This window comes from Carassius carassius, chromosome 38, assembly GCF_963082965.1.
Source record: "Carassius carassius chromosome 38, fCarCar2.1, whole genome shotgun sequence".
Lineage (NCBI taxonomy): Eukaryota > Metazoa > Chordata > Actinopteri > Cypriniformes > Cyprinidae > Carassius > Carassius carassius.
In genome coordinates this window covers 5,020,636-5,045,509 of record NC_081792.1, presented here as the reverse complement: position 1 = coordinate 5,045,509, position 24,874 = coordinate 5,020,636, and the positions used below count along the sequence as shown (strand labels likewise).

Genomic DNA, 24,874 nt, shown 5'->3' with positions numbered 1-24,874 from the left:
TGAAACAGGGGTGAGACCTGTAACTTGAGCAACAGCGGGAAGCCGCAAACTCGTTCTGAATTTTTAAAGGCGTAACAGTTGATGAAAAAGCAGAGACGATTGTAGACGAAAATGAAGAGAGATTTTGTCTTAGTTTTTATTTTATGCAAAACATTTTCGTCTCGTCTTTTTTCGTCAACAATAATGCATGTTAATTTAGTCTTAGGCCGGGTTCACACCGCAAGCTGCAGCAGAGCAGAAGCAGCGCGTTAGCAGCAGGTAGGCAGAGCAGAAGCAGCGCGCGCCTATTTTGCTTTCACACCGGCAGCGGAGGCAGCGCGCAACTGAACAGCGGATTTTGGTCAGAGTACTCTATAATGGGTATGTTCGCATTGCTTTATTTCCATTTAAATAAAAAGACTTGGCAAGAAGCTTTTTTAATTAATAATTTCATTGTTACTTTTGTTGCATCTTTGTTTTGCTGTCTTTGTTTTCCGTGCATTACGTGTTATTGATAGAAGAAAGGCCATCGCGCTATATTTGTTATTAAGGAGACTATGAAAAAGACGCATACTTTGGGTTCATCCCATTAACCGACGAGAGAACATGGTGCATATTACCATCTTGTCACTGGGTTTGTTTGCAATCAAATTTACCAAAGGACACCGTGAAAACCAATTTAATAAACGGTTTTAAATTATGTGTATATTGTAAATGGTTCACAGCCTTGACTTCCTGCTCATCTTGAATCAGCATTTACTTGTTTATTATATGTATCACCTGCTTTTGTTATTTGTGTGCTTATGTGTAAATTAGAAATTGTAAATAAATGGTTCCAATTGAATCAATTTTGAATCAAATAGGAGTTGTTCGCTCGTGTGCCAGCGAAAGCATCAAAAACACTATAAAATTACTTATCATCTGCAATAAGAGCCGCTGCAACTTCATCCCATGTTTTCACCCTAATTTGAAAACGCAACACTCAGGTGTGCTATAAAAGGCAGCAGGTGAGTTCCCCTGTCTTCAACGTAGAGTAAATAGCGTCAGTAATTCGGACATTTCATTGAGAAAACAGGTAAGCTAACCACACAGTATACATTGAAACTGAAGCTTGTATTATCAATATTGTTTACTGTGACATTTGACAGTAGGCTATATATATATATATATATATATATATATATATATATATATCTTTTTGTTTTACATAGGATTGAGGGTCGAGGACACCAAGGTGGAAGGGGCCCTATGTTTAGTCGTGCACAAGAGGCCGCCATTGTGAACATGGTTTTGGCCAATAATTGTATCAGGCTAAGAGAAATCCAAGCCAATATCATCAATGATGACAATATTTTCAATAACCTCCAACGAGTCTCTCTGTCAACATTAGGTCGAATCCTAAAGAAAAATCAAATATACATGAAGCAACTGTATCGGGTACCATTTGACAGAAATTCAGAGAGCGAAACATCTGCACAATGAGTATGTGGAGGTATGCATTGTTCATCTGACTATGGTGTGGTATCATGCACTGCTCATAATGTTCTGTCACAAGAAAAATGCTGTGCTATAGATATTGAATAGCATCATATTTTCTTTAATGTGTTTCAGAGAGTCTTGCAAATGGATGCTGCTGAAATTCAACATGAATTTATATATGTGGATGAGGCTGGATTTAACCTTGCTAAAACAAGAAGAGGGAGAAATGTAATTGGGCACAGGGCAATCACCAATGTGCCAGGGCAGCGAGGGGGTAACATCACCCTTTGCGCTGCTATCACACAAAATGGGGCCCTCCACCACCGTGCAAATCTGGGACCCTATAATGCAAATCTGATACTTGCATTTCTTTACCGATTGCATGAGATTGTCACAGCATTACACCAAGTGGACCAGACGTGGTACATTGTCGTTTGGGACAATGTCTCATTTCATCGGGCTGCTCTGGTCCAGAACTGGTTCCATGATCACCCTGATTTTGAAGTTTTATACCTTCCCCCATACTCCCCCTTCCTGAATCCTATAGAAGAATTTTTTTCAGCGTGGCGGTGGAAGGTTTATGACCTGCGGCCTTATGAGCGTTTGCCCCTCATTCAGGCCATGGAACAGGCATGTGATCTTATTGAAGCAGCTTCAGTGCAGGGGTGGATTCGTCACACAAGGCGATTCTTCCAACGGTGCCTTGCCAAAGAAGACATAGCCTGTGATGTGGATGAAATCTTATGGCCTGATCCAGCCAGACGGAGAGACGGATAGTTACAGTATTCTTGTTGCTTTTACAGTAGTTTTCTTTCATTTCTGTTTACTTTTACTTTACTTTTCTTCAGAGTCAAGGGGTATGTACTGTAATTCATGCAGTAATTTTTATTTGTCTAGATTTTATTTGTTTACAGTAATTGATATCATTGTTGGTTGATTACTGTAACTGATTATGGTAAGAAATACTGTAAGTATTGAAATAAATACTTGAAATATTCAGTCTGCAGCATCAAGTGTTGTGCAGTGCTTGGTAAGGTTATAGTAGGCCTACAGTATTTGTCTACATTCTCCTTATATCTCAAAACAAATCATGAATAATGTTGTGAGTTTCTCACTATTTTTTGTCACCTAAATTATCTCTTACATACAGTAAGAATGTCTGGCCAAAATTTTTTTTTTTTACAAATGTGTTTTTTATTTATCACAGCAGTGTGAAACTAGCTGCAATAGTGTATGATCATTGATGACTGTGTTGGTTAAATGAAAACAAATAGCATTTTCACAAATATGTGTATATGTTTTGACTGAAGTGTCATTTTGCAAACAATCTAGGAATTTTGCTAATTGATTGTGGTGTTTGGATAATTGTGATTTATATTTTGACAAAGAGAACTCTGTTTTCAAAATTGCGTGTAAACGATTGAAGAAAACTGTAAATTGCACACTGCATTCAGTGAGGTACCTAAAGGAGTGAAAGTGCAGTGAATGAGCAGTAGCCTATTCTGTTACAGACTACATCATGCAGTGAATGTGTTTACTCAAGACATTTTATTTTTGTGCAAAATGAATGTCATACTATATAACGTGTTGGCTTATTGTTAAAACAACATGATTTTATCATAGACAATATATATTGCACACATAGTGTTGAGGATGGAACCACCGGGCAGAAGGAAAAGAGGAAGACCAAAGAGGAGCATCATGGATGTGGTGATGAAGGATATAAAGGTGGTTAGTGTGATTGAGGAACACGCAGAGGACAAAGCAAAATGGAGATGGCCGATCCACTATGGTTACCCCTAATAGGAAGAAGCCGAAAGAAGAAGAATATATATTGCACACCCCTAGGGTGAACCCTCCTTGACCCTCCACTTTTCCAACTTTTGACACTGGCATTGGATCTAAAATCTGGTCCTCAGAAAATACTTTTGTTAGATTCTATAATCTAGATATAGCCATCTTGTATACACAAGGTTCACAATGTCACCATCACGGCCAACATCATCGTACTCCCTCTTATTACACGCAGCATCACGGTGTACTAGTGCAACTTTTCAGTGTCAACATTCCAGAGTGGTTTAAATTTAATGATTGAAACAATCTGTTCATAGGACCCAGCAAATCAAGAGCACCCAATTCCCTTGACCCTTTAACCCCCTCCCCCCAACTTGTACAGTGCCTGTAATTGCTTCATTGTTGGCTAAGCCTTTGATACCACAGTACCACACCTTCCAGCATCTGGTACCAGTAATAGCTAGACAGCTTTTGCTCCACCCCAAAATGTCTGCCCACTGGCCCTTTTTTGCATCTGATGCATTACACTCTCTTCCACTCACTTCAGTAGGCTTTTTGTTTCTGGCCCATGGGGGAAACATTCTGGATCAGGATCATTCTGGTCTTTCCTCCATTGACTTTTATATCAATTATATCAAAGCGATATCAGACTCAACTGCCTGCACAGAACACAGTTCTTCAGCAATCTACTCTAAGAACAAAGCAGCATTTAAGACCATGATACATTGTATTAACCCTGTGGGCTCAGAATTCCATGTACATAATCTACAAATTTACTATCAAAGTCATATAGAATTGCCTGATGATGGAATTATAGGTTTCTTGAAGAGGTTTCTTTAAGGACAGGTTTAGCAACACAGCCTTCTGGTCTGCACATCTACATTTTCGTGATAGCACCCAAGGGTACACATAAATCTGAAATCATACCCCACAAGCTCATCCAGCCATTGGGCCAATTATCCCGCTGGTACTTTAATTTTCATGAGTCACTGTAGGCTATTATGGTCTGGACACATGATAAAAAGTCAGCCTAGCTGGTATTGACAGAAGCGTGCTGTGAAATCTACTACAGCCAACAGTACCTTCCTTGTGGTATAATAAATCTGCACTGTCAGTGTCAAACTCTTGACTACTGCATAACGTTGTTTGGCCAATGTGGCAAACTCTTTGACATAATCACCTGGTTAAATTGTTGGATCTCATTAACACTCATTAGCTGTGGAGAATCTCAAATCTTCAGCACTCAGGTAACCCACTCAACAGCAGAAGAGGCAACACTTCCAGTTTCAATTTTAAGTAGGCCTGGCATAAAATTTCTTCAGTCACCTGTGTCAGGCACCAGAGCATTCCTTCACATACATCCATAGCATGATGATGTTGTCTAGATAGACAAGACAGATCTCCCGCTGCATTCCAGCCAAGAAGTAATCTATTAAATAGTGGAACATCACTAGGGCATTACAAAGGGCAAATGGTGTACCATTCTACTCAAACAGCTACTTCCTCATACAAAACAAAGCTGACTGTCAATCCTCTGAATTCATCTTCACTCGCCAATACATTGAGGTTAGATCCAGTGCACTGAACCACTTCACCATATGCATAATATCCAGGGTGTCTTGGATTCTTGGAAATGGGTAAGCATCTTTGATAGTGTGTTTGGTCTTGGTCCATTCAATGAGGTTGCTGTTTCATAATGGGGCTTGGTCTGGTTTGAATGCCAAGTCACACCAGGTTTGTGTGACTAAGGTCCGCTGGTCCAGTAGAGCAGTGGTTCCCAATCCTGGTCCGAAACCCCAACACTGCTCAGTTTTGATATCTCTCTTACCTGACACACACATTTGAGGTCTTGGGGTCCACCATAGGTTTCCTGGAATCAACGAACGCCTGGGTTTGTTATTTAGGCTTAAGTAAGGTAACTAAAGTTTTGGATATCCCCATCATAAAGGGCTTTTGGGTTGGTCTGGATAACTAGATCCAGTTCTTGATTCCCTGGAGAAACTCCTGCTAGATGCTGGCGAAATACATCAGCTTCACGTTGTGTGTTGACAGATCATCAAGTTACGGATGCCAGCATGCAGTCCCACTTACCATCCATCACCTCCGTGGATGAGGAGCTACAGCCCACTGCAGACCAAGAGACTAGAGTCATCGGACTCTGAGAACACCCGGCCATGATCAAACACTTCTTGTTTTTTTTGTAACTTGCAATTTGTAAAATTAGGAAAAGAAAAGAGTAAACCAAAAAAAGCTATCTCTCTCTCCCTTTAGAAGCAGAGCGTGCAGGCTCAGAGTTAATGCAAGTGCCAGATTGTGATAATGCTTGCAGACTTGACACACTAATATTGAACATATTTCAAATCAGCAACACAATCTGAGGTGAACTGTCACATGAATGTTTTCTATGACACTCAAATTTGGTTAAAGCATATTTTAGGTTGATACAGCTAGCACGCATGTGCAGTCTCGAGCATGTTTCATGTTTCTATGGCAACCAGTGAGGGACACATCGACCGCCAAACCGCACTTTACATTTTCTCCCATTTTTATAATAATATAAATGAACTGTTTAATCTTAAAGTTTTATTGGTCAGATTCAGACTCGACACAGAGCAGAGAGCACAGAGATGTTAGCAAATAAATAACGTCAGCGGCCAAGGCATTGCACGAGCGATCGTTATTATAGTTCAAAAGGGCAAAAAGTCAAAGTTATTATGCGAGTTTACTCGAGTCAGAATGTACATGTGCACAGTTGCATTTGTCATCCGTCACCGTGACATCAAGTGGACTTTTGAAGCTGAAATAATGAGTGGATTAAGCTTGGACTTGGAATAACAAGAGGAATAACATGGATAACTTTCTTGTCTGAGGATTGTAATGCATCACAGGCGGTCAGGTGCAAGGAAGACAGATTACGGCTCCTTAAATTAGGTAAGCAACAGGTTTATTGACTTGTAATAGCAATTTAAGGTGGAATATGTGACAACTGGGTCCAGTCGGGTCTGTGTCTTCCCGGCAGGTCTGGGTCCAGCTTTTAAATAATATACAGGTCCAGGTCAGCATTACTCGGATACACACGGGTCCTGGTCCAGCTTTTGAAATATTACACGGGTCCAGGTCGGTTTGGTGTAGTACATAACGGGTCTCTTTCGGGTTTAGGCACAAATTTTTGGACCCGTGAAGACTTCTACAAGAGACCCAACTTATGCCCATCATGGATTTCATGCTTAAGTCAATGCCCACAATGGAGCCAGAGCCAATAGCTGTGTCCATTCTGCAGGAAAAGACTGAGGTCTTGGCTGACCAGGTGTATGAGTCGGCCACTACATCCATGCTGGTGGGAATTTTAGTGGAGCTGGATACAGAGAAATGGCTTATCCAATGGGAGACGAAGGTAGTGATTCCCACCATACCCACCAATTGTAACAATCCACTTAAAACTCAAAGATGGTAAACTAAATAAAGGGAACGAGAGTCCTGTTTGAACACTTAAAAGTAATAATAAACACAAGATAAAAATGTTCTGCACCCAAGTGTGTTTCTCCTTAGAGAAATGTAGCCACGTTACATCATGAACCTTCCTCCTGTATATGCTTCTCTTCATCATTGCTGATCCTACACACACAGAGTTTTCATTGTCACTGGTCCAATCCAGCTTAGAGTCCTTTTCATCTGTGCTGGTCACATCCAGCTCAGAGTCTTCATCATCGCTGATCCCATTCAGCTCAGTGTCTTTGTTGTAGATGATCCCACTCAGCTCAATCTTTGTTGTCACCAGTCCCATCCATCACTAAGCCTTGTTCCTCACCCAGCCTTTCTCTCCTGCACTCTCCATTGAAGCCAGCCATTCTTTCAGCTCTGCCTCTGCTGGCGTCCTCCACCATCAGCATTGCCATTCAGCCCTGTTCCGCCTTGGGGCTTCCGCTCCCCAGTTCTGCCCTGGGTTGAGGAGTCCAATACTCTGCCTTGCCCCTCAGTTGTTCTAACTCTGTAGTCACTGCAGTCTTGCAGCACTCCGGCTCCTCATTGGTCGCTTATTTCCAGGACTCCACTTTGGCCTCCTGGTCCTTCTGTGTCATCGGGTCTCTCAATTTATTGGATGTCATCTGGGCCTCATCATCTCCCAGTGTTACGTCAGTCAATTGGGCTCAATTTTCCATCTTGGCTTCTCCCTCCATCAGTTCCAACATGGGTCACCTCCATCATGGCTGTCTCACGGGTTGCTCTAGGATCTCATCAGCAAACCAATCCTCCATACATTCTTCCACAATCCACTTCTCCATGGCTCCTCCCATTATCATCACTTCCATGGGTCCTTCCTTCGTCTGCTCCTCCTTGGATTCTCTGGTTTTCTGTCCTTCACCATCCCCTTGTCCACTTCCTAATCCCCCTCAGCAAGTTTATAATGCATGGTTTCACCTTCCTAGAGGGAGGCATTTTGTCACAGTTATGTTCTGTTTCTTTGTGTTTTGGTCTGACCTAGTTTGTCAGTCTGTTTGATTTTGTTTACATGTGTCCTCATTAACTCATTAGTTCCTTCTTATTTATACTCCTTTTATTAGTTCAGTTCCTTTGTCTAAATTAATGAATTAGGCATTTATTTTGTGCTTTATTATGTACTAATGTACACCCAAAGCACTTCAGGGGTCTCTCCTCACCCACCACCAGTAGAGGGGGATTATTAGGAAGCCATGATTGATAAGGGCCAGTGAAGGAATTTTGCCAAGACATCAGGTTTACAAACTCTTTACAATAAGTGCCATGGTATTTTTTATGACCACAGAGATTCAGGACCTCGGTTTAATGTCTCATCTGAAGGACATTTTTTACAGTTTACTGTCCCCATCACTATAATGGGCATTATGACCCTCACAGACTGCAGGGTGAGCACCCACTCTTCCAGCAGCAGCCTTGTTTTCCCAGGAGGTCTCCCCCATCCATATACTGACCAGGCTCAACTCTGCTTTGCTTCAGTGGGCAACCCGTCTTGGGCTGCAGGGTGATATGGCTGTAGTGTGACATCCTCTGGTGTCATTTGTGTTGTGGTTGTGTTACTTGCCTGCATATTTTTGGATGTACCTGTTGATATTATTAAATCTTCTTCTGGAAACATTACCTTCTTCATCATCATAGTTTCTACAACCATTTTGTGACAGCTGGTGCCTATATACTAGTGAGTGTCAATTAAGTATACAATAGTGGGGAAAATATGTCTAAGTCTTAAGGTAAGTAATTTCACAGTGGCCATACTAACAGTATTCTCAGGTGGCCATTTCTAGTCATATAGCTCCTATCTACCAAATAAATATCATTTAACTTCCTCATTCAGCTCATCTTAAAATATGCCCTCTGCCCTGCTTGCTCAAGGACACTGAGTTCTGGATATAATAACCCCTCTTGTCATGTGGTTATTTACTCTGGATGAAAATAAGAAGACAGAAAACAACACTGATGGTATCACAGGGACATCCACAGTTCACAGTCCAAGCCCTTCAAGTGATTTTACTATCCTGATATTTAATTTTAAAATACAACTTTCCATGCATTTTGTACTACAAAAGTTGTCATCTTTCAACAAAAGATCAACTGAAGATCTTGGCATTAATAATTCATTATAATGAATGCACTTTTGATTGTTTTTATTTTTATTTTTACCTTTTATGTTACAGCTAATGATTTTGACAAAAGCAGCATGTCACCAACCAGCTGAGTAGGACAATATTGAAAAAAGTGGTAACACTTTATTTTATGGTTACACCTATTAGTTGCTTATTAGCATGCATATTACTAGAATATTAGCCATGTATTAATGCTAATTAAGCATATAAAGCACATATTAAGCACATATTAATGTCTTATTCTACATGACCTTATTCAACATCCCTAATCCTACCCAATACCTAAACTTAACAACTACCTTACTATCTATTAATAAGAAGTAAATTATGAATTTATTGAGAGAAAAGTTGTAGTTAATAATTAACAAGTGTTACCTATTCTAAAGTGTTACCAAAGAAGGGTACATTTTAAAAGTAAAAGCAACATAATGGATGGCATATTTCAGAGGCAAATTACATTTACTCTTTACTTCATTAATCTGAAAATAAATACAGTACCAATCAAAAGCTGGGACACACCCACTCATTCTTTACAATTAATCTAAAATCTAACTGAAGTATGGGAATTATGTAGTGACCAAAGAAAAAAGTAATGAATCTGATCTCTTTTATGTATTCTAGACTGCAGCTCTGCACAATATGTTCATTTTCTTCACTCTTATTCAAAAGATATTGAATTAGTTCTCAAATGTACTGGACTTCTAATAGTTGCTTTTATTTTACTATCCTTTCTAATGCAACCATTTTATTTGTTTTGCATTTGAACAAAAATGTTAAGTTTTGTAAAGAGATTCATACATAGGCACAGTTTATTGTTGTCTATAAAACTAATTTCAAGCAGTTAAGAAGAAGCCTTTAGATCAAAAGGTTTTTAAAATCATGAGAAATATTTGTGTCAAGTGCGTTCAAATCTACAACACTGACATTCTCATTTAAAAAAATCTGTTCTGAAAAAGCTGTTCTGTAATAAGCATATGCAATACTGCAATGGTTTGAATCTGTAATAATTATGACCTTACAATGGGAGTAGTAAAACTGGCACATACGTAAAATTAATAACATTGGCTTGATATTGTAGTAAGTTTGAAGCAAACAACATTGGTTCCATGTCAAAGTATCCTTCTCCACACAGTCAGACATACAACAAACAGTTGGCATTACTGATGGAACAACATTTTTCTCTATACATTTCATACAAAAATAAAAAATGTCATTGTTCCAATCTCTTTTTTGACTCCATATTGCACAGAGGTAGTGGCTATCAAGGTTAAGGGGAGGTGACCTAAAAATGTAAAAAAAAAAAAAAAAAAAAAAAAAAAAAGTTTATTCTGTTGTTGTGATGTTTTGTTGTGACCAGAGGAATTGTAAAAGAACAAAATATAATACTGCAATCACATACAAAAGTAGTCCTTCATTTTTGTACATTTTATACAGTGTTAACACTTAATCATTGATTTTCTTTCTGCTTTTTTTTTCGTCTTTTTCTCAAAAAGGCATATGGTATTTTCCATGTATGGACAAAACTGATGGGCAGTCTATGCCAGGGGTTCCACCAGGGGCTCCTCGTCGCCCCGTGATAGCAGTTCCTTCTTCTCGTCTGTACTGGCCAGGGAATTACGGCTGTTGTGAGCTCCCATGTACAGAGTAGCATACACAGGATTCGTGAAGTTGGTCGGCTACAAAAGAAAAAGTTGGAAATATATGGGATCAGACCCGATACTTTAGCTGAAAACCACAGCTGTGCAACAAAACATAGTCAGAAGTTTAAGGCAGTGCTACTGCAGTCCTAGGGACCCCCAAACACTGCATATTTTACATCTCCATATAACACACCTGATTCAACTCATCAGCTCATTAATAGAGTCTGCAAGACTTGAACTGGATGTGGACTATGAGGGAGACGAGTGCAGTGCTTGGGAGTCCCCAGGACAGGTTTGAGAAACACTGTTTTAAGGCATCATATCCACACTCCTGACACAAAGATTGTTCCAATTAATATGCTGCCTTCAAAGAAACCATGTGCCCACTAGACAGCATTCAGTAAATTAGTAATATATTGATACATTTGTATTATTTTAAATAACTGTTTGCTATTGGAATATACTGTAAAATGTAATTTATTGCTGCAATCATTACTTCAGTCTTCGGTGTCACTTGATCCTTCAGAAATCATTCTAATATGCTGATTTGCTGCTCAATAAACATTTCTGTTTATTAGCAATGTTGAAAACAGGTGTGCTGGCCAATATTTCTGTGGATTGTTCAGGATTCTTTGATGAATAGAAAGTAACCCCCCCCCCCAAAAAAAAAAACAGCCTTTATTTCAAATAAAAATCTTTTGTAACATTGTCAATATATTATGTAATGTAACTGGAATCTATGATCAATTAGCAATTTAATGTTTTCTTGATGAATAAATGTATCTGATCTAATCTAATTTTAGACTAGTGAAATTAAGCATGGGGCATGGGCATCTTTTAGAATGCATTTTATCTTACTTTGTCAGGATCCAGTGTGAAGTCAGCATCCAACAATTCTCCAACGTCCTCATCTTGCTCTCCTTCATAAATTTTATAGGCTGGGTTCCCAATTTCAACATTCATAGTGCCATTTGTCATTCTCTGATGCTGAAAGCCTTTGGCTCTGCAGATACACAATATACAGTTTTTATTCAGAGGAAATGAGGTTGTGAGGTCAGTATTACACAGTACAAAGCAGCACAGGGAGAAATACAGCCACAACACAGAGGGATGCCACTAACAGTCACTGGAACAATCTAAAATGAAGCAACACCATCTTAAACCCAGCGTTTACCAAAATACATTGTATATGTGTACAAGTTTTTGCTTGTATCCACAATTTTAAGCCAACCAACTTGATTGATGATTAGAAAATTCAGATCTATGATAAATTCAGATTTATTAAGGTACAAAAGTATGTGTACAAAAAGGGTTGGGCTGTATGACAGTTAATCATCATTATTTACTCATCCTCATGTCATTCAAACCCATAAGACTTTAGTTAATCTTCAGAACACAAATAAAGATATATTTTAAATGAAACTTGAGAGATTTCTGTCCCTCTTTTGAATGTCCATTTCACCAAAACTTTGAAACTTCGCAAACAGTTCATAAAGACATTGTAAAAGTTTAAGCACTGACGTAATCATATAGCCATCATCATCCCGATTTAAATCCTAAATATCAAACAAGTTTGATAATAATCGGGGATGCCCCGATTTGTGTGAGAGTAGATCGGGAGGTGCAAGAGTTGATCGGTAAACGCCTCACATTACAGATAATCCACGCCGAACATCGAGACAGATCGAGGTGCTCGACAAGATGTTTGCTCCGACTCTCGGGAGGGGTAAATCAGGGCTAAATCGGGCAAAAAAATCCTGAAGTGTGAGCCAGGCTTAAGACACACCACTCAATTTATATAGATTACTTAAATGGACTCTCACTGGAGGGACATAAAATCTCACATGTTTTATTAAAAATATCTTAATTTTTTACCAGGACCAGTGCGCTGAGATAAAGCAGCTTCAGACGTCCCCAGTTTGAGTACCAGCTAGCAGACAATAGTCCAAAAATAATCACTTATTATAAACGTACCATAGTGGTTTGGGATAAGACAAAAAGGCAGTTTTGTAGATGAATTTATAAATTATATGCATTTTGAAAATTTTGAACACAGAAAAAGTTACATAGTGTTGCTTTAAATTCAACCGATGTGGTCACTAATGTATATTTATTGATACATGTATTTCAGTACCGCATTACATGTGGTTCCTTTAAAACAGGACAATCAGTGTCAGTGTCACAATTTGTTCAACTGACATTCAGCAATTTTAGTTTTCATTTAGTTCAGTTATATAGTGACCTCACACAATAGTCAAGTCCAGCTAAATCAATGCATTTTATTGAATATTAACTGAAATGCATTGAAGAAAAGTTTTTGAGGTGATGGCTTATTTGTTAAGAATAATCAGATATTTTCATTCACATCTATCAAGATCTCAATAACTCAATAATAATCAAGAAATTAATCAAATGATAAGTGCTTTTCATTTGTGATGAATAAATTCACTATATTATACAATAAGGCATTACCATATTGGTTAATAACTAAGGTTATGGAAACTTAATAATAAAATAAATAAACTATTATCAACCACGCTTTCATTTTCCCTTGCATTTCAAGTAAAAACAGTTATCATGATATAGAATTCAGGTCTTACTGCCCTCCCCAAGTAAAAATAAATAAAATATGCAAATGAAAAGCTATTGATAAGACTAACACTTACTTTAAGTTAAGGCCATTAAATGGCCACATTACCTTGATAAAACACTGGGTTTTGAACACAGAACATGCTCAACAGATCAGTCCTGATGATCATACAGTATTACAGCGGGACTTGTATGACTGTTTAAAACAATAAGTTAGGTTCTCATGGTCTAGCACAATTCGATCTATTTCTTTATTCTCAGTAGCAGATTGCCACCTTCTCATCTGAACAAGGCCCAAACCACTTGTAGGGTTTAGTCAGGTGATTTGACAGATGTATGACAGAAAGAGTTCGGGTGAGACCATGAAAACAACAAGAACATTTGAACCACAATTCGCCATCCCAGCAAGAAAGATGAACAGAATGGGGAGAGACAAAATAAAGACATAATGGACTAAAAACATTACCGCGGTCGTTTGGAGCAAGATTTGCCAAGCCTATGGAAAAGATCAGATGCGGTTTACCAAGAAAGGAGGAGAGAAAAGAGGTGTTTTGGGAATGGGAAGTTGCTTATTTAACATTTGAACACTTTAGGGAGGTGAAAATCTTTTGAAAAAGAGCAGAAGTACAATTGTATAATATACTCACCCTCTCATTCTTTTCCTGTACCATAATACTGCTCCTCCAATCAGCAACACCAGCAGTATCAGTAAAACCAGTGGAATAACTATTGAAGCTGTTCCTAAAAGAAAGATACATTGTTATTATTATAACAAATTAAGATTTTGGAGAATTTTAGTTTACACCACCATTAAAAATATATATGTTTAACAAAACCATCACAAATATTGACACCTATTGTCCTAACATGTTTCTAACATGTTGTAGAATTGAAAAATGGACTTACGGCCACTGGATTCAGCATTTTCATTGGTAGCAGGATTCTCACATCGATGACCCTCCCATCCAAGAGGACATCTACATGAAGAAACAGAGGAATTTACCACACACACACACACACACACACTATATTTATATATATATATATATATATATATATATATATATATTAAAAACAGCTATATCAAGACCATATTTTATAGCACGTGTTCAGTGTTTGGGCCATGCTCATGCTCAATCAGTGCTTGTGGATGGTACATGTCCTCTGTGTGAGAACACGCCCATGGGTACGCTCTGCTTGCAGGTCGCATTCTTTTCCAAAAGGCCGCAAATCACCCTTTTGCTTCCCATTCCAGTCCTTCGAATTCCGGGTATGTGGCCGCATCGATGTGCGTAGAGGAAGAGTGTAGTGAGGAGGGAATGGTTCTGCCGGTTGATTCCTCTCGGACTTCCTGATCCTCCTAAGTGTCGTGCACCATGGTAGAGTTTCTGGATGGGTTTGATAGCTCATCTTTGGGTAAGCTCAATTTCTCATTTGGGGCTTGTGATGAAGACGAAGGGTTGAGTTTCATTCAGCCGTGCTTGCCCAGGCGCCCGAGAGTATCGGGCTGGAGTGGTCTCCTCCACCCTGTCCCAAACGCTCACAGCTCGATGATTAGTTTCTGGATGCTGAGCGTGACTCTAACACACTATCAGCTTCAGATTCTTCCCCGAGGTGCACAAGGAGCTGACAAAATTGTGAAAGGCCAGGATATGATATACCGGTTCCTCTGCCTACACCGCCCTCAATGGGGGTCCAGCAAGGGGGTATACGAAGGTTCCTCAGGTGGAGAGAGCTATTGCAGTGCATCTTTGCCAAAATGCCACCACATGGTGGGGCTGTCCAAGACTCCTGTCCAGGGCCTGTAAGTTCTTTTCATCTCTTTCAGCGAAGGCTTACACAGCTTCTGGATATGCTGTGTTCTCTCTGCATGTCATGGCCATCCTGCAGGAATATCAGGCCAAGGCATTGAAAGAGCTGCACGAGGGTGGTCCCAATCCGGAAGTCTTGCTCCGAGCTATGTCATGGTGCAGGCTCTGGGATGGGCGATGTCCACTATGTTGTCCAATAGCACCACCTGTGACTCAATCTGGCTGAGATGCGGGATGCTGAGAAAATACGCTTTCTTGATGCCCCCATTTCCCAGGTTGGACTCTTCGGTGACACCGTGGAAGAATTTTCCCAGCAATTATCTAGTTAAGATCCAGACGGAGCCCATTAAACACATCCTGCCTCTGTGGGGGTCAGGGCTTGTCCCTGCATCACGAGACAGCTGCCTCCAACTGCTCGTTGCCGAGGATGGCCCACTCTAAGGACTACTGAGGTTCAACAGCATGTTAGAATGGTAGAGAAGTCCCAACAGTGGTGGGACTTCCTTCTCGCAGGAAGGTGGGAACGCCTACTTGTTTTCAGGAGACTAAGAACCATCACAAAGCTTCAAAGCGGTCCTGAAAAAAGAGATCCCAGTAGGAGGGACCATCTGGCTGGCCAAGCTCCACTTACGATGGGACGGAAGGTAAATGCCGCAAAACGGAAATATCAAAACGCACAGTGCCATGAAGGATCCCATATGCGTAGTTACATTTACCCAGACCTTCCAGATGGCTCCTCAGGACCATTCAGCTCAGTTATGCGATACAGTTCACCAATCGCCTGCCAAAGTTGCATTCTCTTCACCTCTGTAGAAAGTGAGGATGCTGCTGTTCATTCGGGCAGAGATTGTTACCCTTCTCTCAGGGGGCTCAGGCCAATCTTGGACCTGACGGTTCCGAACCGGGCCTTTCACAAGCTTTCATTAAGAATGCTTACCCTCAAACACATTTAAACATGGATCATGTATCAGAATTGGTTTGTGGCAATAGATCGTTTCAGCATGGGCTTCATACACGAGTCCCAACATGGGCATGGCGCCAGGGCAAACATTGTGTGAGAACCATGTAGTGGACTCCCTCTCATGTCAGGTTTCGCACCAAGGAGAATGGAGGTTTAGCCCCAATCAGTCCGGCTAATTTGGAGTCAAATTGGCTAGGCACAGATCTGTTTGCCTCGCCAAAATCCACTAATTTCCCACTGTGGTATTCCCTGACCAAGCGCTCTCTCTGCATGGATGCACAACTGGCCCAGGGGTCTACACAAGTATGCGTTTCCACCAGTGAGCCTCATCGCACAGACTCTGTGCAAGGTCAGGGAGGACAAAGAGCAAGTCTTGATGGTGGACCCTTTTTGTCCCAAAAAGACATGGTTCTTAGACATGGTGCCACCATGGTAGATTCACCTGAGAAGAGACCTTTCTCTCTCAGAGGAAGGGCACAATCTGGCACCCATGCCCAGATCTCTGGAACCTGCATGTTTGGTACCTGGACGCGACCAAGAAGATTTCAGGGATCACTCACCCACAGTGGTGAAAACCATCACACAGGTCAAGGCCCCCTCGACGAAGTGGAAATATGACCTGAAGTGGCACATTTTCATAATTTGGTGTTCTTCCCAGGTGAAGGACCCTCTGAGATGTGGCATTGGATCAGTGCTTTCCTTCCACCAGCAAGGCCTGGATAGGAGCCTGTCTGCCTCTACACTTAAGATGTACGTGGTTGCCATTGCAGCTAATCAAGACACCATAGACGGCTGATTGGTAGGGAAACACATTCTGGTTATCAGATTCCTAAGAGGCGCCCGGAGGTTAAATCCTCCTAGTCAGCGCCTCATCCCCTCTTTGGATCTATCTGTGGTCCTTCAAGCCTTACAGAGAGATCCATTTGAGCCCCTGCAGTCAGTTGAGCTTGGTGCCCTCTCTATGAAGATGACCTTCCTGATTGCGCTCACTTCAATCAAGATGGTGGGGGATCTCCAACCTTTATCCTGAGACTCTGGCCTTGATATGAGCCCAAGGTCTCCAATACTCCTTTTAGAAATCAGGTGGTGACTTTGCAAGCTATTCCCCAACAGGAGGATTGCTGGAGACAGGAGAATGCTGTCTCCAAACAGAGGATTTCCCATTAGATTGTGGGTTTATCCTTAACGCCTATGAGCCCAAAGGCTTACCATGCACGCTGGGAGTGAGGGCTCACTCGACCATGGGGGTCGCTGTTTCTTCAGCCTTAGCAAACAGTGCTTCATTAGTAGATATCTGTAAAGCTGAAAGTTTGGGCTACACCTAACACATTTGCCAGATTTTATAATCTGAGAATGGAACCGGATTCATCTAGGGTGTTTAACACTAGTTCTTCGCCTCAGATGGCCAGAATGGTGAAGAGCTTGCTTAGAAATTTCCCTTTTGGAGGTGAAATATTTTTGCTTATTGTGTACAGTTCAGTTTATTCTTATGAACCCTTCTTACAGACTATCCTCCATCACTTAACACTTTTTGTGTAATTGAGTTTTGTGGAGGAACTCACTACTTGAATCTATTACTTGTAGGATTCCTCCAGTGATCTTTTGTAAGAGATTAGGGCTTCAAATGTAGCAGCTCCTATTGTGGCCCCATATGTGCATTTATTCACTGAACTGTCCCTAACCAGGAATCAGTGTTTGCCTTAGATGGACAATTGATCTGTCTTGTTACTGTGCTTGGTAGTTTTCTCCTTACATGGGGCACATAACAGAAACATTCTCTATGTAGTACTTCCCTTCAGTGAGTCCATAGGATGTATACCCAAATATTTCCTCCCAAGGTTGTGGAGGTTGGATGTGGTCTCTGTAGCGTACTTTCTCCAGTGGGAAGAGAATGCTTCCCAACGTTATCAACCAGGACTTTTCAGCTTTTCATCTGAATTCTTATTTTTGAAAAGAGAAAAAGCTCCATTTGAGATGACCTTTGCCTTATATGGCGGCTTTTCCAGCTGTGATAAGTGATGTCATAAGTCTTGGGAGTTGGAGGGTTATGAGAAGGAGAGGTGCATTTGGTTGTGACATGCTGGGCTTGTCACATTTGCTCTCCCATGAACTCGTAACATGGTTCAGTAGCATTTGGTATAGGGACCCCTAGTTTCAGACTTCGACACAACGTCAAAGTGACCGACTGAAAGGGAAATTAGGTTTAATACTGTGTATTGGGATTATGCATGCTAGCTTTATATCAAGAAACCATGTAGATTAAATAAAATCATTTGGAGTGGTAGTGAATATGATTGCGTGTTCATATGGTACTACTGAGTATGTTTAGGTTACATGACTTGCAGTGCTGTAATCGTTAACTAAGATACACTATTATGAATGGTTTTAAGTAATTAAAATAAAGCAAAAAAATATATATAATAAATATTAGAAGATATGCCTTAACTTGAAAAACTTTAATGACAAATATAATTAAGTTTAAGCACTGAAATTACAAAAGCTAAAATTTAAATAAAAATAAAATCAAAACAGTAATATCCAAAAAATAATAATAAAAATAAAAGCTAATTCAAAATATGAATGTATAATAAACCAATATATAAGTGAAACTGAAATAGCACAGCTTACTTGCACTGTGGGAAGTTTGTGGCACTAAGAGTGCACTGCCCATTAGCACAGTACCCTTCACATGTATAACAGCTTGGCTGGATTCTGCCACTGGTACAGCTACAACACAGAGTAAACACATTCAATTTCAACTTCAGTCAATAAAAAAATCAGTGCAACCAAAAACACATGGATGGACATTATGTACACATTGTTGACATTATGAACATTAAAGTTTCCAACCATCAAGGTATGTGTAAGGAGAGAACAACACTGCTACAGTGCAGTTGCTTTTATCCACTGTAAAATGCCATTGTCTCAAATTGACAGGGGAGGGGTTGAAAAGTAAGAGGGTGATGTCAGATCTAGCTGATCTAGTAGTAACTCCAAGCATCAAATTGAGCCAACATTATTAACAAAGGTTGCAAGCAAACAGATGCTGCGAGTGAAAAGATGTAGGATGCCCTTTTGGTGTGTGCAGTGTATTATATAAGGAATGGATAGGACCAATAGCCTGCACTGGCAAATGCTGCAGGGATGACATTATTTTTTGGAAGCCAAAACCTGAAAACAAGTTTGCATTTTAGCATTTCCAGATCCTAAAACAAAGTTTTTTTGAGAGAGAGAGTTTTTGGGTAAATGCCTGAAATAAGGTAGGTGTTTAACACAAGTTGAAGATATTTTCAGAATTTTATATTACATAATACCTTACTCATGATTTAAATGTTATGTAAAACCGAACACGTAGGGATGTAATGATGCACTCAACTCATGATTCGATTCAAGATTATTATTGTTATTATTTTTTACAAAATGAGTTTTAAGGCAAATTATAAATTAAATGTGTCCTTTTATTGTTGCTTGGACAAAATGGTGCATGTTTCTTTGTGAAATTTAAATATAACACTATAATAATATATTAATATAGCACTTGCATATTATTGCTCTTTTGTTAGTTTTGATTGCTTCTATTGTACTCATTTGTAAGTCGCTTTGACTAAAAATTAGGGCTGCACGATTAATCGCATACGATTGTCATGCGTTTCTCTTTAGTAAAGCTGGTTCTGTGATTAGTACTAAATATCCATCACCTGCTTTCAAATGGAGCGGCACGTAATATACAGAGTCATAGTTTCGCTGACAAGCTACGCAATATCGCGTTCATAACCAAATGCGATTCATCTGTGATTATGAATGTGATATTGCGTAGCTTGTCAGTGAATTATGGCTCTGTATATTAAGTGCCGCTCCATTTGAAAGCAGGTGATGGATATCACCAGAGTTTAGCAGAGTTTAACCTTCTGGAGTCGACAAAAGCGAATATGTGTTTTGTGGCATCTTCTCCTGATAACACCGAAAATAACTTAAATTACACTTTCAGTTTTAATTGTACAGATTAAAGAGCAATACATCAATCAAATATGTAAAGGGTTTACTTTTATTTGTATATACACATAATAACAACAAAACCTTGTGCATTTACAAAATAAAGGAAACAAACATGGTGTGCTGTCTGCAGCCTTGGTCTGCGGTGCTCTTCATTCATGATCGTCATTAAAATTAACTGTAACTCAGCAAATAATAAAAGAAAAAACTAGCTAAAAAGTTATCCCACAGTTTACAACTCATCACAGTTTAATTATTTCCCCCAGTTTTTTTATTATTTAAATGCAAGTGTAAACGTATCGAGATATTTATCAAATATCGTAAAAAATGTGATTTTTTTTTTTTCATATATCACCCAGCCCTACACTCAGGAACCTGGAACACAGCTAAGACCAAGTGAGGCACACACACCCATGAGTCTCTTCAAAAAGAAGTGAATTTCGAGTTATTTTTTGGGATAATTAAATATATTCTAAATAAACTACAAATATAAAAATATATACATTTATTTTGTCCTCACATTCTTTCTTGTAACTCCTCCCTCTCAGTCACAAACCTGATTGAAAGGCTCATTATGCAGCTCATTATGCGGGTCTTTATCTTCTCAGGTGTATATCACACTAATATTCATGGTCAATCATGCCTACTCGCATATGCCCTTTAGAAACAAAAAGTGTCTTAGAAAAACGAGCGAGTAAACAAGATGATTTTCACATCATTTTGAAGTAAAAATTCTAGGCTACATGCTCCAGCTTTGACAGTCTTGTGAACAAATTTTCTGTATGTGTTTGATGACTTGTCAAAACTTCTCCAGGACCCAGAACCCCCTTAGACCTCATAGGGTTATGGTGTGATTATAAAGGGCTCCATGATTGGCCACACATTAGCTTCTTCTCATAGTAAGATGTCAAATGATTAAGTGGAAGAGAACTGAGATTTAGAAAGTAAATGGATCAATTTTAATTGTATGTAGCCCTAGCATATGTATATGTGTACTAGAGTATGAGACTGTGTACCTGCATGTTACATCTCCATGTGGCTGGTAGATGTTGGTGGGAATACACTTGCCATCACGGCAATAGTGGCACTTGTCCACTTCACATTTCTTGCCGATGAAGCGTGGAGGGCAGTGACATTGTCTCAACCCATCGCTGGACTGCATACATGTCCCTCCATGGTCACAGAATCCATCACATGACCCTGTTAGAAGAGTAGAGAACACAGTTTAAAACCACACTTCATCTGAATTAGTTTCTTCATTATGCCTTGAAGATCATCTTTAGATCCAATCAACACCCGGTACACAATTATCCAAAGTGTAGATTTAAAATGAAACATCTGTCCAATGGAAACGTTTGGAAAGACCTAAAAATGTACTCATTATATTTCCAGAGCCAGTAGAATGGGTCTGTAGTACTTACGATATTGGCACTGGTCTCCCAGGAAGTCTGTAGGGCAGCTGCAGGTGGGCTGGTTTCCACGATTAACTGTGCAGTTTCCTCCATTCTTACAGTAGTTCTCACATGTGCTCTGGTTACAGTGGGGTCCTGTGAAGCCTGCCAGACAACGGCAAGTCGGAGCTCCTGAAAATATAATAAAACAAGATATTTCTGTTTTCTTATTGTAGTAACATAATATACCTTTTAAATACATATCGTGGTGAGCAAGCCATGCAAGTGTCAACATTGGTCCTTAACCACCACAATAAACATGGAAGTGGTGAGATGGAAGAGACAGGTGGAAAATGTCTCCCAGGATTCACTAATTTGTTGAACAGCAGTGCAATGTAAGAATAGACACGTGAGACGATATTTAAAGCCCATGTAGTGTGTTTTTGTGGTGCTGTACCTGTAGGAGATGCAGTACACGTTCCTCCATTCTGGCAGTACTCTCTACACTGGTTTAGCTCACATCTCTCTCCTCCATAGTTGGGCTGACAGCGACACTTGGGTTGTTTTCTGGCATTAAGTACACAAGTTCCACCATTCAGACAAAGCAGGTTACAGGTGCCACTCGGAGCTGAGGGAAGACAAAGAAACAGATAAACACTGCATTAACTTTTTTTCTTTTTTGTCATTTTTTAAAAGTTCAACCCAAGTGAACAATCCATTTTATTTCCACAATGTTATATTTCAGAGTAAAAGATAATATTAAACTAGAACAAAATGTAGAATGGTACTTAACTTGATAGCTATTTTTTAACGATTAAACGGAACCCGTGACATTGACATTGCTGAGCTGTTTGAGCTACAGGAACACTATTTTCTTCGAGACTCAAAGCCCAAATTCACTCCTTTATTTTCTCTCTGCATTAAAATCCTTTTATAAGCAATCACTACTAATTCTGCCAAAGAAGGGTGGGCAATATAACCAAAATATTATTTCACGTTATGGGGATTTTTATTGCGTGATAACGATATATATATCGTGATTTAGTTATTCTTATTTTATTTTAGTTATTAAAATAAGAACAAAGAAGTAAATGACAAACAATAGGACAAATAGTACAAAGATGGGAATTTTGACATAATTGTGCATGAATTTGGCTAGTCAAGCAAAGTAAGATGTAAAAGAGATCTGATTTCATGATTGCATGTTGTCTGTGAGAGTGCAGCTTTCTGTGTGCACGCATCATCTCGACATAAACCATCATACTGCCCAGCCCTACTGCCAAAATTCATGCATTTATCATCCTCAAGATGAGCTGAGCAGCGTTGCATCTTTCCCTGAGGATGGAACTTTGCATAAAAAAAATGAGGTGAGGTCAGCTTCCCTTGCTTCCCTTTCAAGGGAACTTTGAACTGCGTCCTCTAGGGGTCGCTATGGGGAACATCTAGTCGTGACCCGTGTCTGAAGCAAACATTGAAAAAACACCAACTTGTTGGCCGGCGACAGCCTCTGACGTCACTACCGGCGCGACTATAAACAAGCACCGGGAGAACACGTCATTTTCTTCTTCGTCTTCACTGACTGTTCTGTTTGAAGTGTGCATCTGAAAGAACCGGTAAGAGCGATCCTTCTCTGTTTATCATGGAGACAACTAGCAAGCGTTTAGACAATGTGTGCATCCATGTCGTCGTTATTTGACACCCGATGACACACACGATCTTTGCGTCATTTGTTTGGGTGAAGACCACGCACGCGATGTCTTTGAGGAGGCAATCTGCGTGCATTGTGAGCCTTTTTTCAATGAAAAAAAAGCTCTGTTCTCATTCATCTCTCTTCTGAAAAAAAAGGAAAAAAGGCAGCCATCTGCTTCCCGCGGTTCAGGACCTGTCGCTGCTGAGGCACGGAGGAGAATGAGCTCGTGAGAATACAGGTGGATCTGTCTGAATGGTTTAAAGAGGGACTTTCCCTTTCGCGCTCGTAATGGCAGCGGATGAGAGAGAGCCTCGGGAGGATGATGTTATATCTTTAACACTTTCTGATACTGAGGTTAGTGCTCTGCTGGGTTTTACCCAGGAAAAGCAGGAGATATTTGAGGATGGTGAAGAAGCTGAGGCTGAGCGCTAACAAGGTGACGCTGTGAGGCCAAAAAAAAAAAAATAACTCGATGAGTGTAATCTTTTTGACCATAGCCCTCCAGCTTAGGTGAGCCTTCCACTTCTGCATGATCTCCATACAGAGATCAAAAAGAAATGAAAGAGGCCGTTTTCTTCTCGCATCCATCAGTTTTGGCACGAAAGTAAATCTGCCAACATCGAGGTGATGCACGAAAACGGCTATGAGGGGATGCCCCCTGTAGAAAGAGCTAAAAAAAATATTTCTGCGGGGGAAACATTCTCTATTAATCTCAATCCTTGCCATCTAAGCCCCTTCAGAAAATCATCTCGCTTAAAGGGCAAGGCATACGCAGTAGCAGGTCAGGCTGTGGCTTTATTACACACGATGCTGGTGCTTCAAGCATATCAGACTGATCTGCTGAGAGACCTGGATAGAGGCGGGGGCCTTTTTTCTGTACAGGTAGCCATGGGCAGCGGAGAGACATCTGTGGATGAACCTGGCAGACATCGGGAGGAAAGAAAAACCTTCTTCTCGAGGTTTCGCCTTCTGAACTTTTCGGTATTTCCGTTGAGACTGCGATTAAGAAGTTCAGGGAGACGAAGGCGCACTCTGCTGCTTTCAGATCCTTCGTTCCATGAAGGTCCAGGTCTGAGCCGGAACAACACAGGGGTCCTGGCCTGTCTCGATCTGAGGATCAAAGACGGGCACAGAAGGCTAGTGTCGCAACTCGTGCTCCTCCCCCTCACCTGCGAGCAGGGGTTAGAGGAATCCTGGGTCACGAGGAGGTAAGCAGAACCCATAGGATTTGATCCAGATGAGGCAGCGTTCTCGTCCGAATCGGAGTGATACCAGGGTATCTACTCGTTCCCTTTGGGGATTTTTAACTTCTGCTTTTATCTTCCTTTTCCTAATTCCCCTGTAACCACCAACTCTCCACCTGATCGAGGTTAGGTGGAAACCTCTCACATAACAGTCTCCTATGCTGGACCTATAATGTTTTTTATGGTTCTATGTTCATAGCAACCACCCTACTGATGGTCCAGACTAAAAGGAGGCACCCCTTGAGCGGGGCTCCAGCACAGGAGGGTGGGTGAGTAAATGTAAACATCTCTGTATATACTTAAGTGTATTAAATTGCTGGTGGTTATGTGTCTACTAATATACTCTGTGAGTTTCCTTTGCAGTGCTCAATTACAATGTTTACTAAACATTCGCCAGCACCAGCCATCCAGCTTCATGTTCCGGTATTAGGCGGCTGAGATCACAGGTTTCTGAGGGAGCCAACTTGATCATCAGGCCTGACAGAGCACTGCAGGGAATTCCATGGATGTCCAGCCAGGTCACCCTGAGGGGTCTCCTGGCCACTAAGTGGTGCTGTCGCATCTAGCGGGAAGTGGAGGTGGCAGTTACAGAAGTCTTCTTGTATATGCTGCCTCAGGTGATGCTTCCCTTGTCCGAGGTTTCTAAAATTTGAGCTTGCCTCTCCCGTGCGATTCAGCGCCTCTG

At 40.4% G+C, this 24,874-nt stretch overlaps 1 protein-coding gene across 6 annotated transcripts in view; it reads right to left on the bottom strand.

The window, feature by feature from the left end:
• Window positions 1-9,661: 9,661 nt before the first annotated feature.
• The window catches only part of LOC132119172 (low-density lipoprotein receptor-related protein 1-like), a 182,483-nt gene continuing 167,270 nt past the window's right edge, over window positions 9,662-24,874 (bottom strand). For 4 of the 6 annotated variants that reach the window (XM_059528940.1, XM_059528941.1, XM_059528942.1 and 1 more), the window contains exons 82-90: window positions 21,713-21,883; window positions 21,286-21,447; window positions 20,881-21,064; window positions 18,500-18,598; window positions 14,006-14,076; window positions 13,747-13,840; window positions 13,566-13,595; window positions 11,369-11,513; window positions 9,662-10,546 (exon numbers count right to left, since the gene is read on the bottom strand). In XM_059528940.1, the coding sequence (XP_059384923.1) occupies window positions 10,406-10,546; window positions 11,369-11,513; window positions 13,566-13,595; window positions 13,747-13,840; window positions 14,006-14,076; window positions 18,500-18,598; window positions 20,881-21,064; window positions 21,286-21,447; window positions 21,713-21,883 (1,097 nt within the window). In that variant the 3' untranslated portion in view covers window positions 9,662-10,405. The remainder of the gene's footprint in view (window positions 10,547-11,368; window positions 11,514-13,565; window positions 13,596-13,746; window positions 13,841-14,005; window positions 14,077-18,499; window positions 18,599-20,880; window positions 21,065-21,285; window positions 21,448-21,712; window positions 21,884-24,874) is intronic. The other 2 variants (XM_059528944.1, XM_059528945.1) reach the window with 1 other exon arrangement.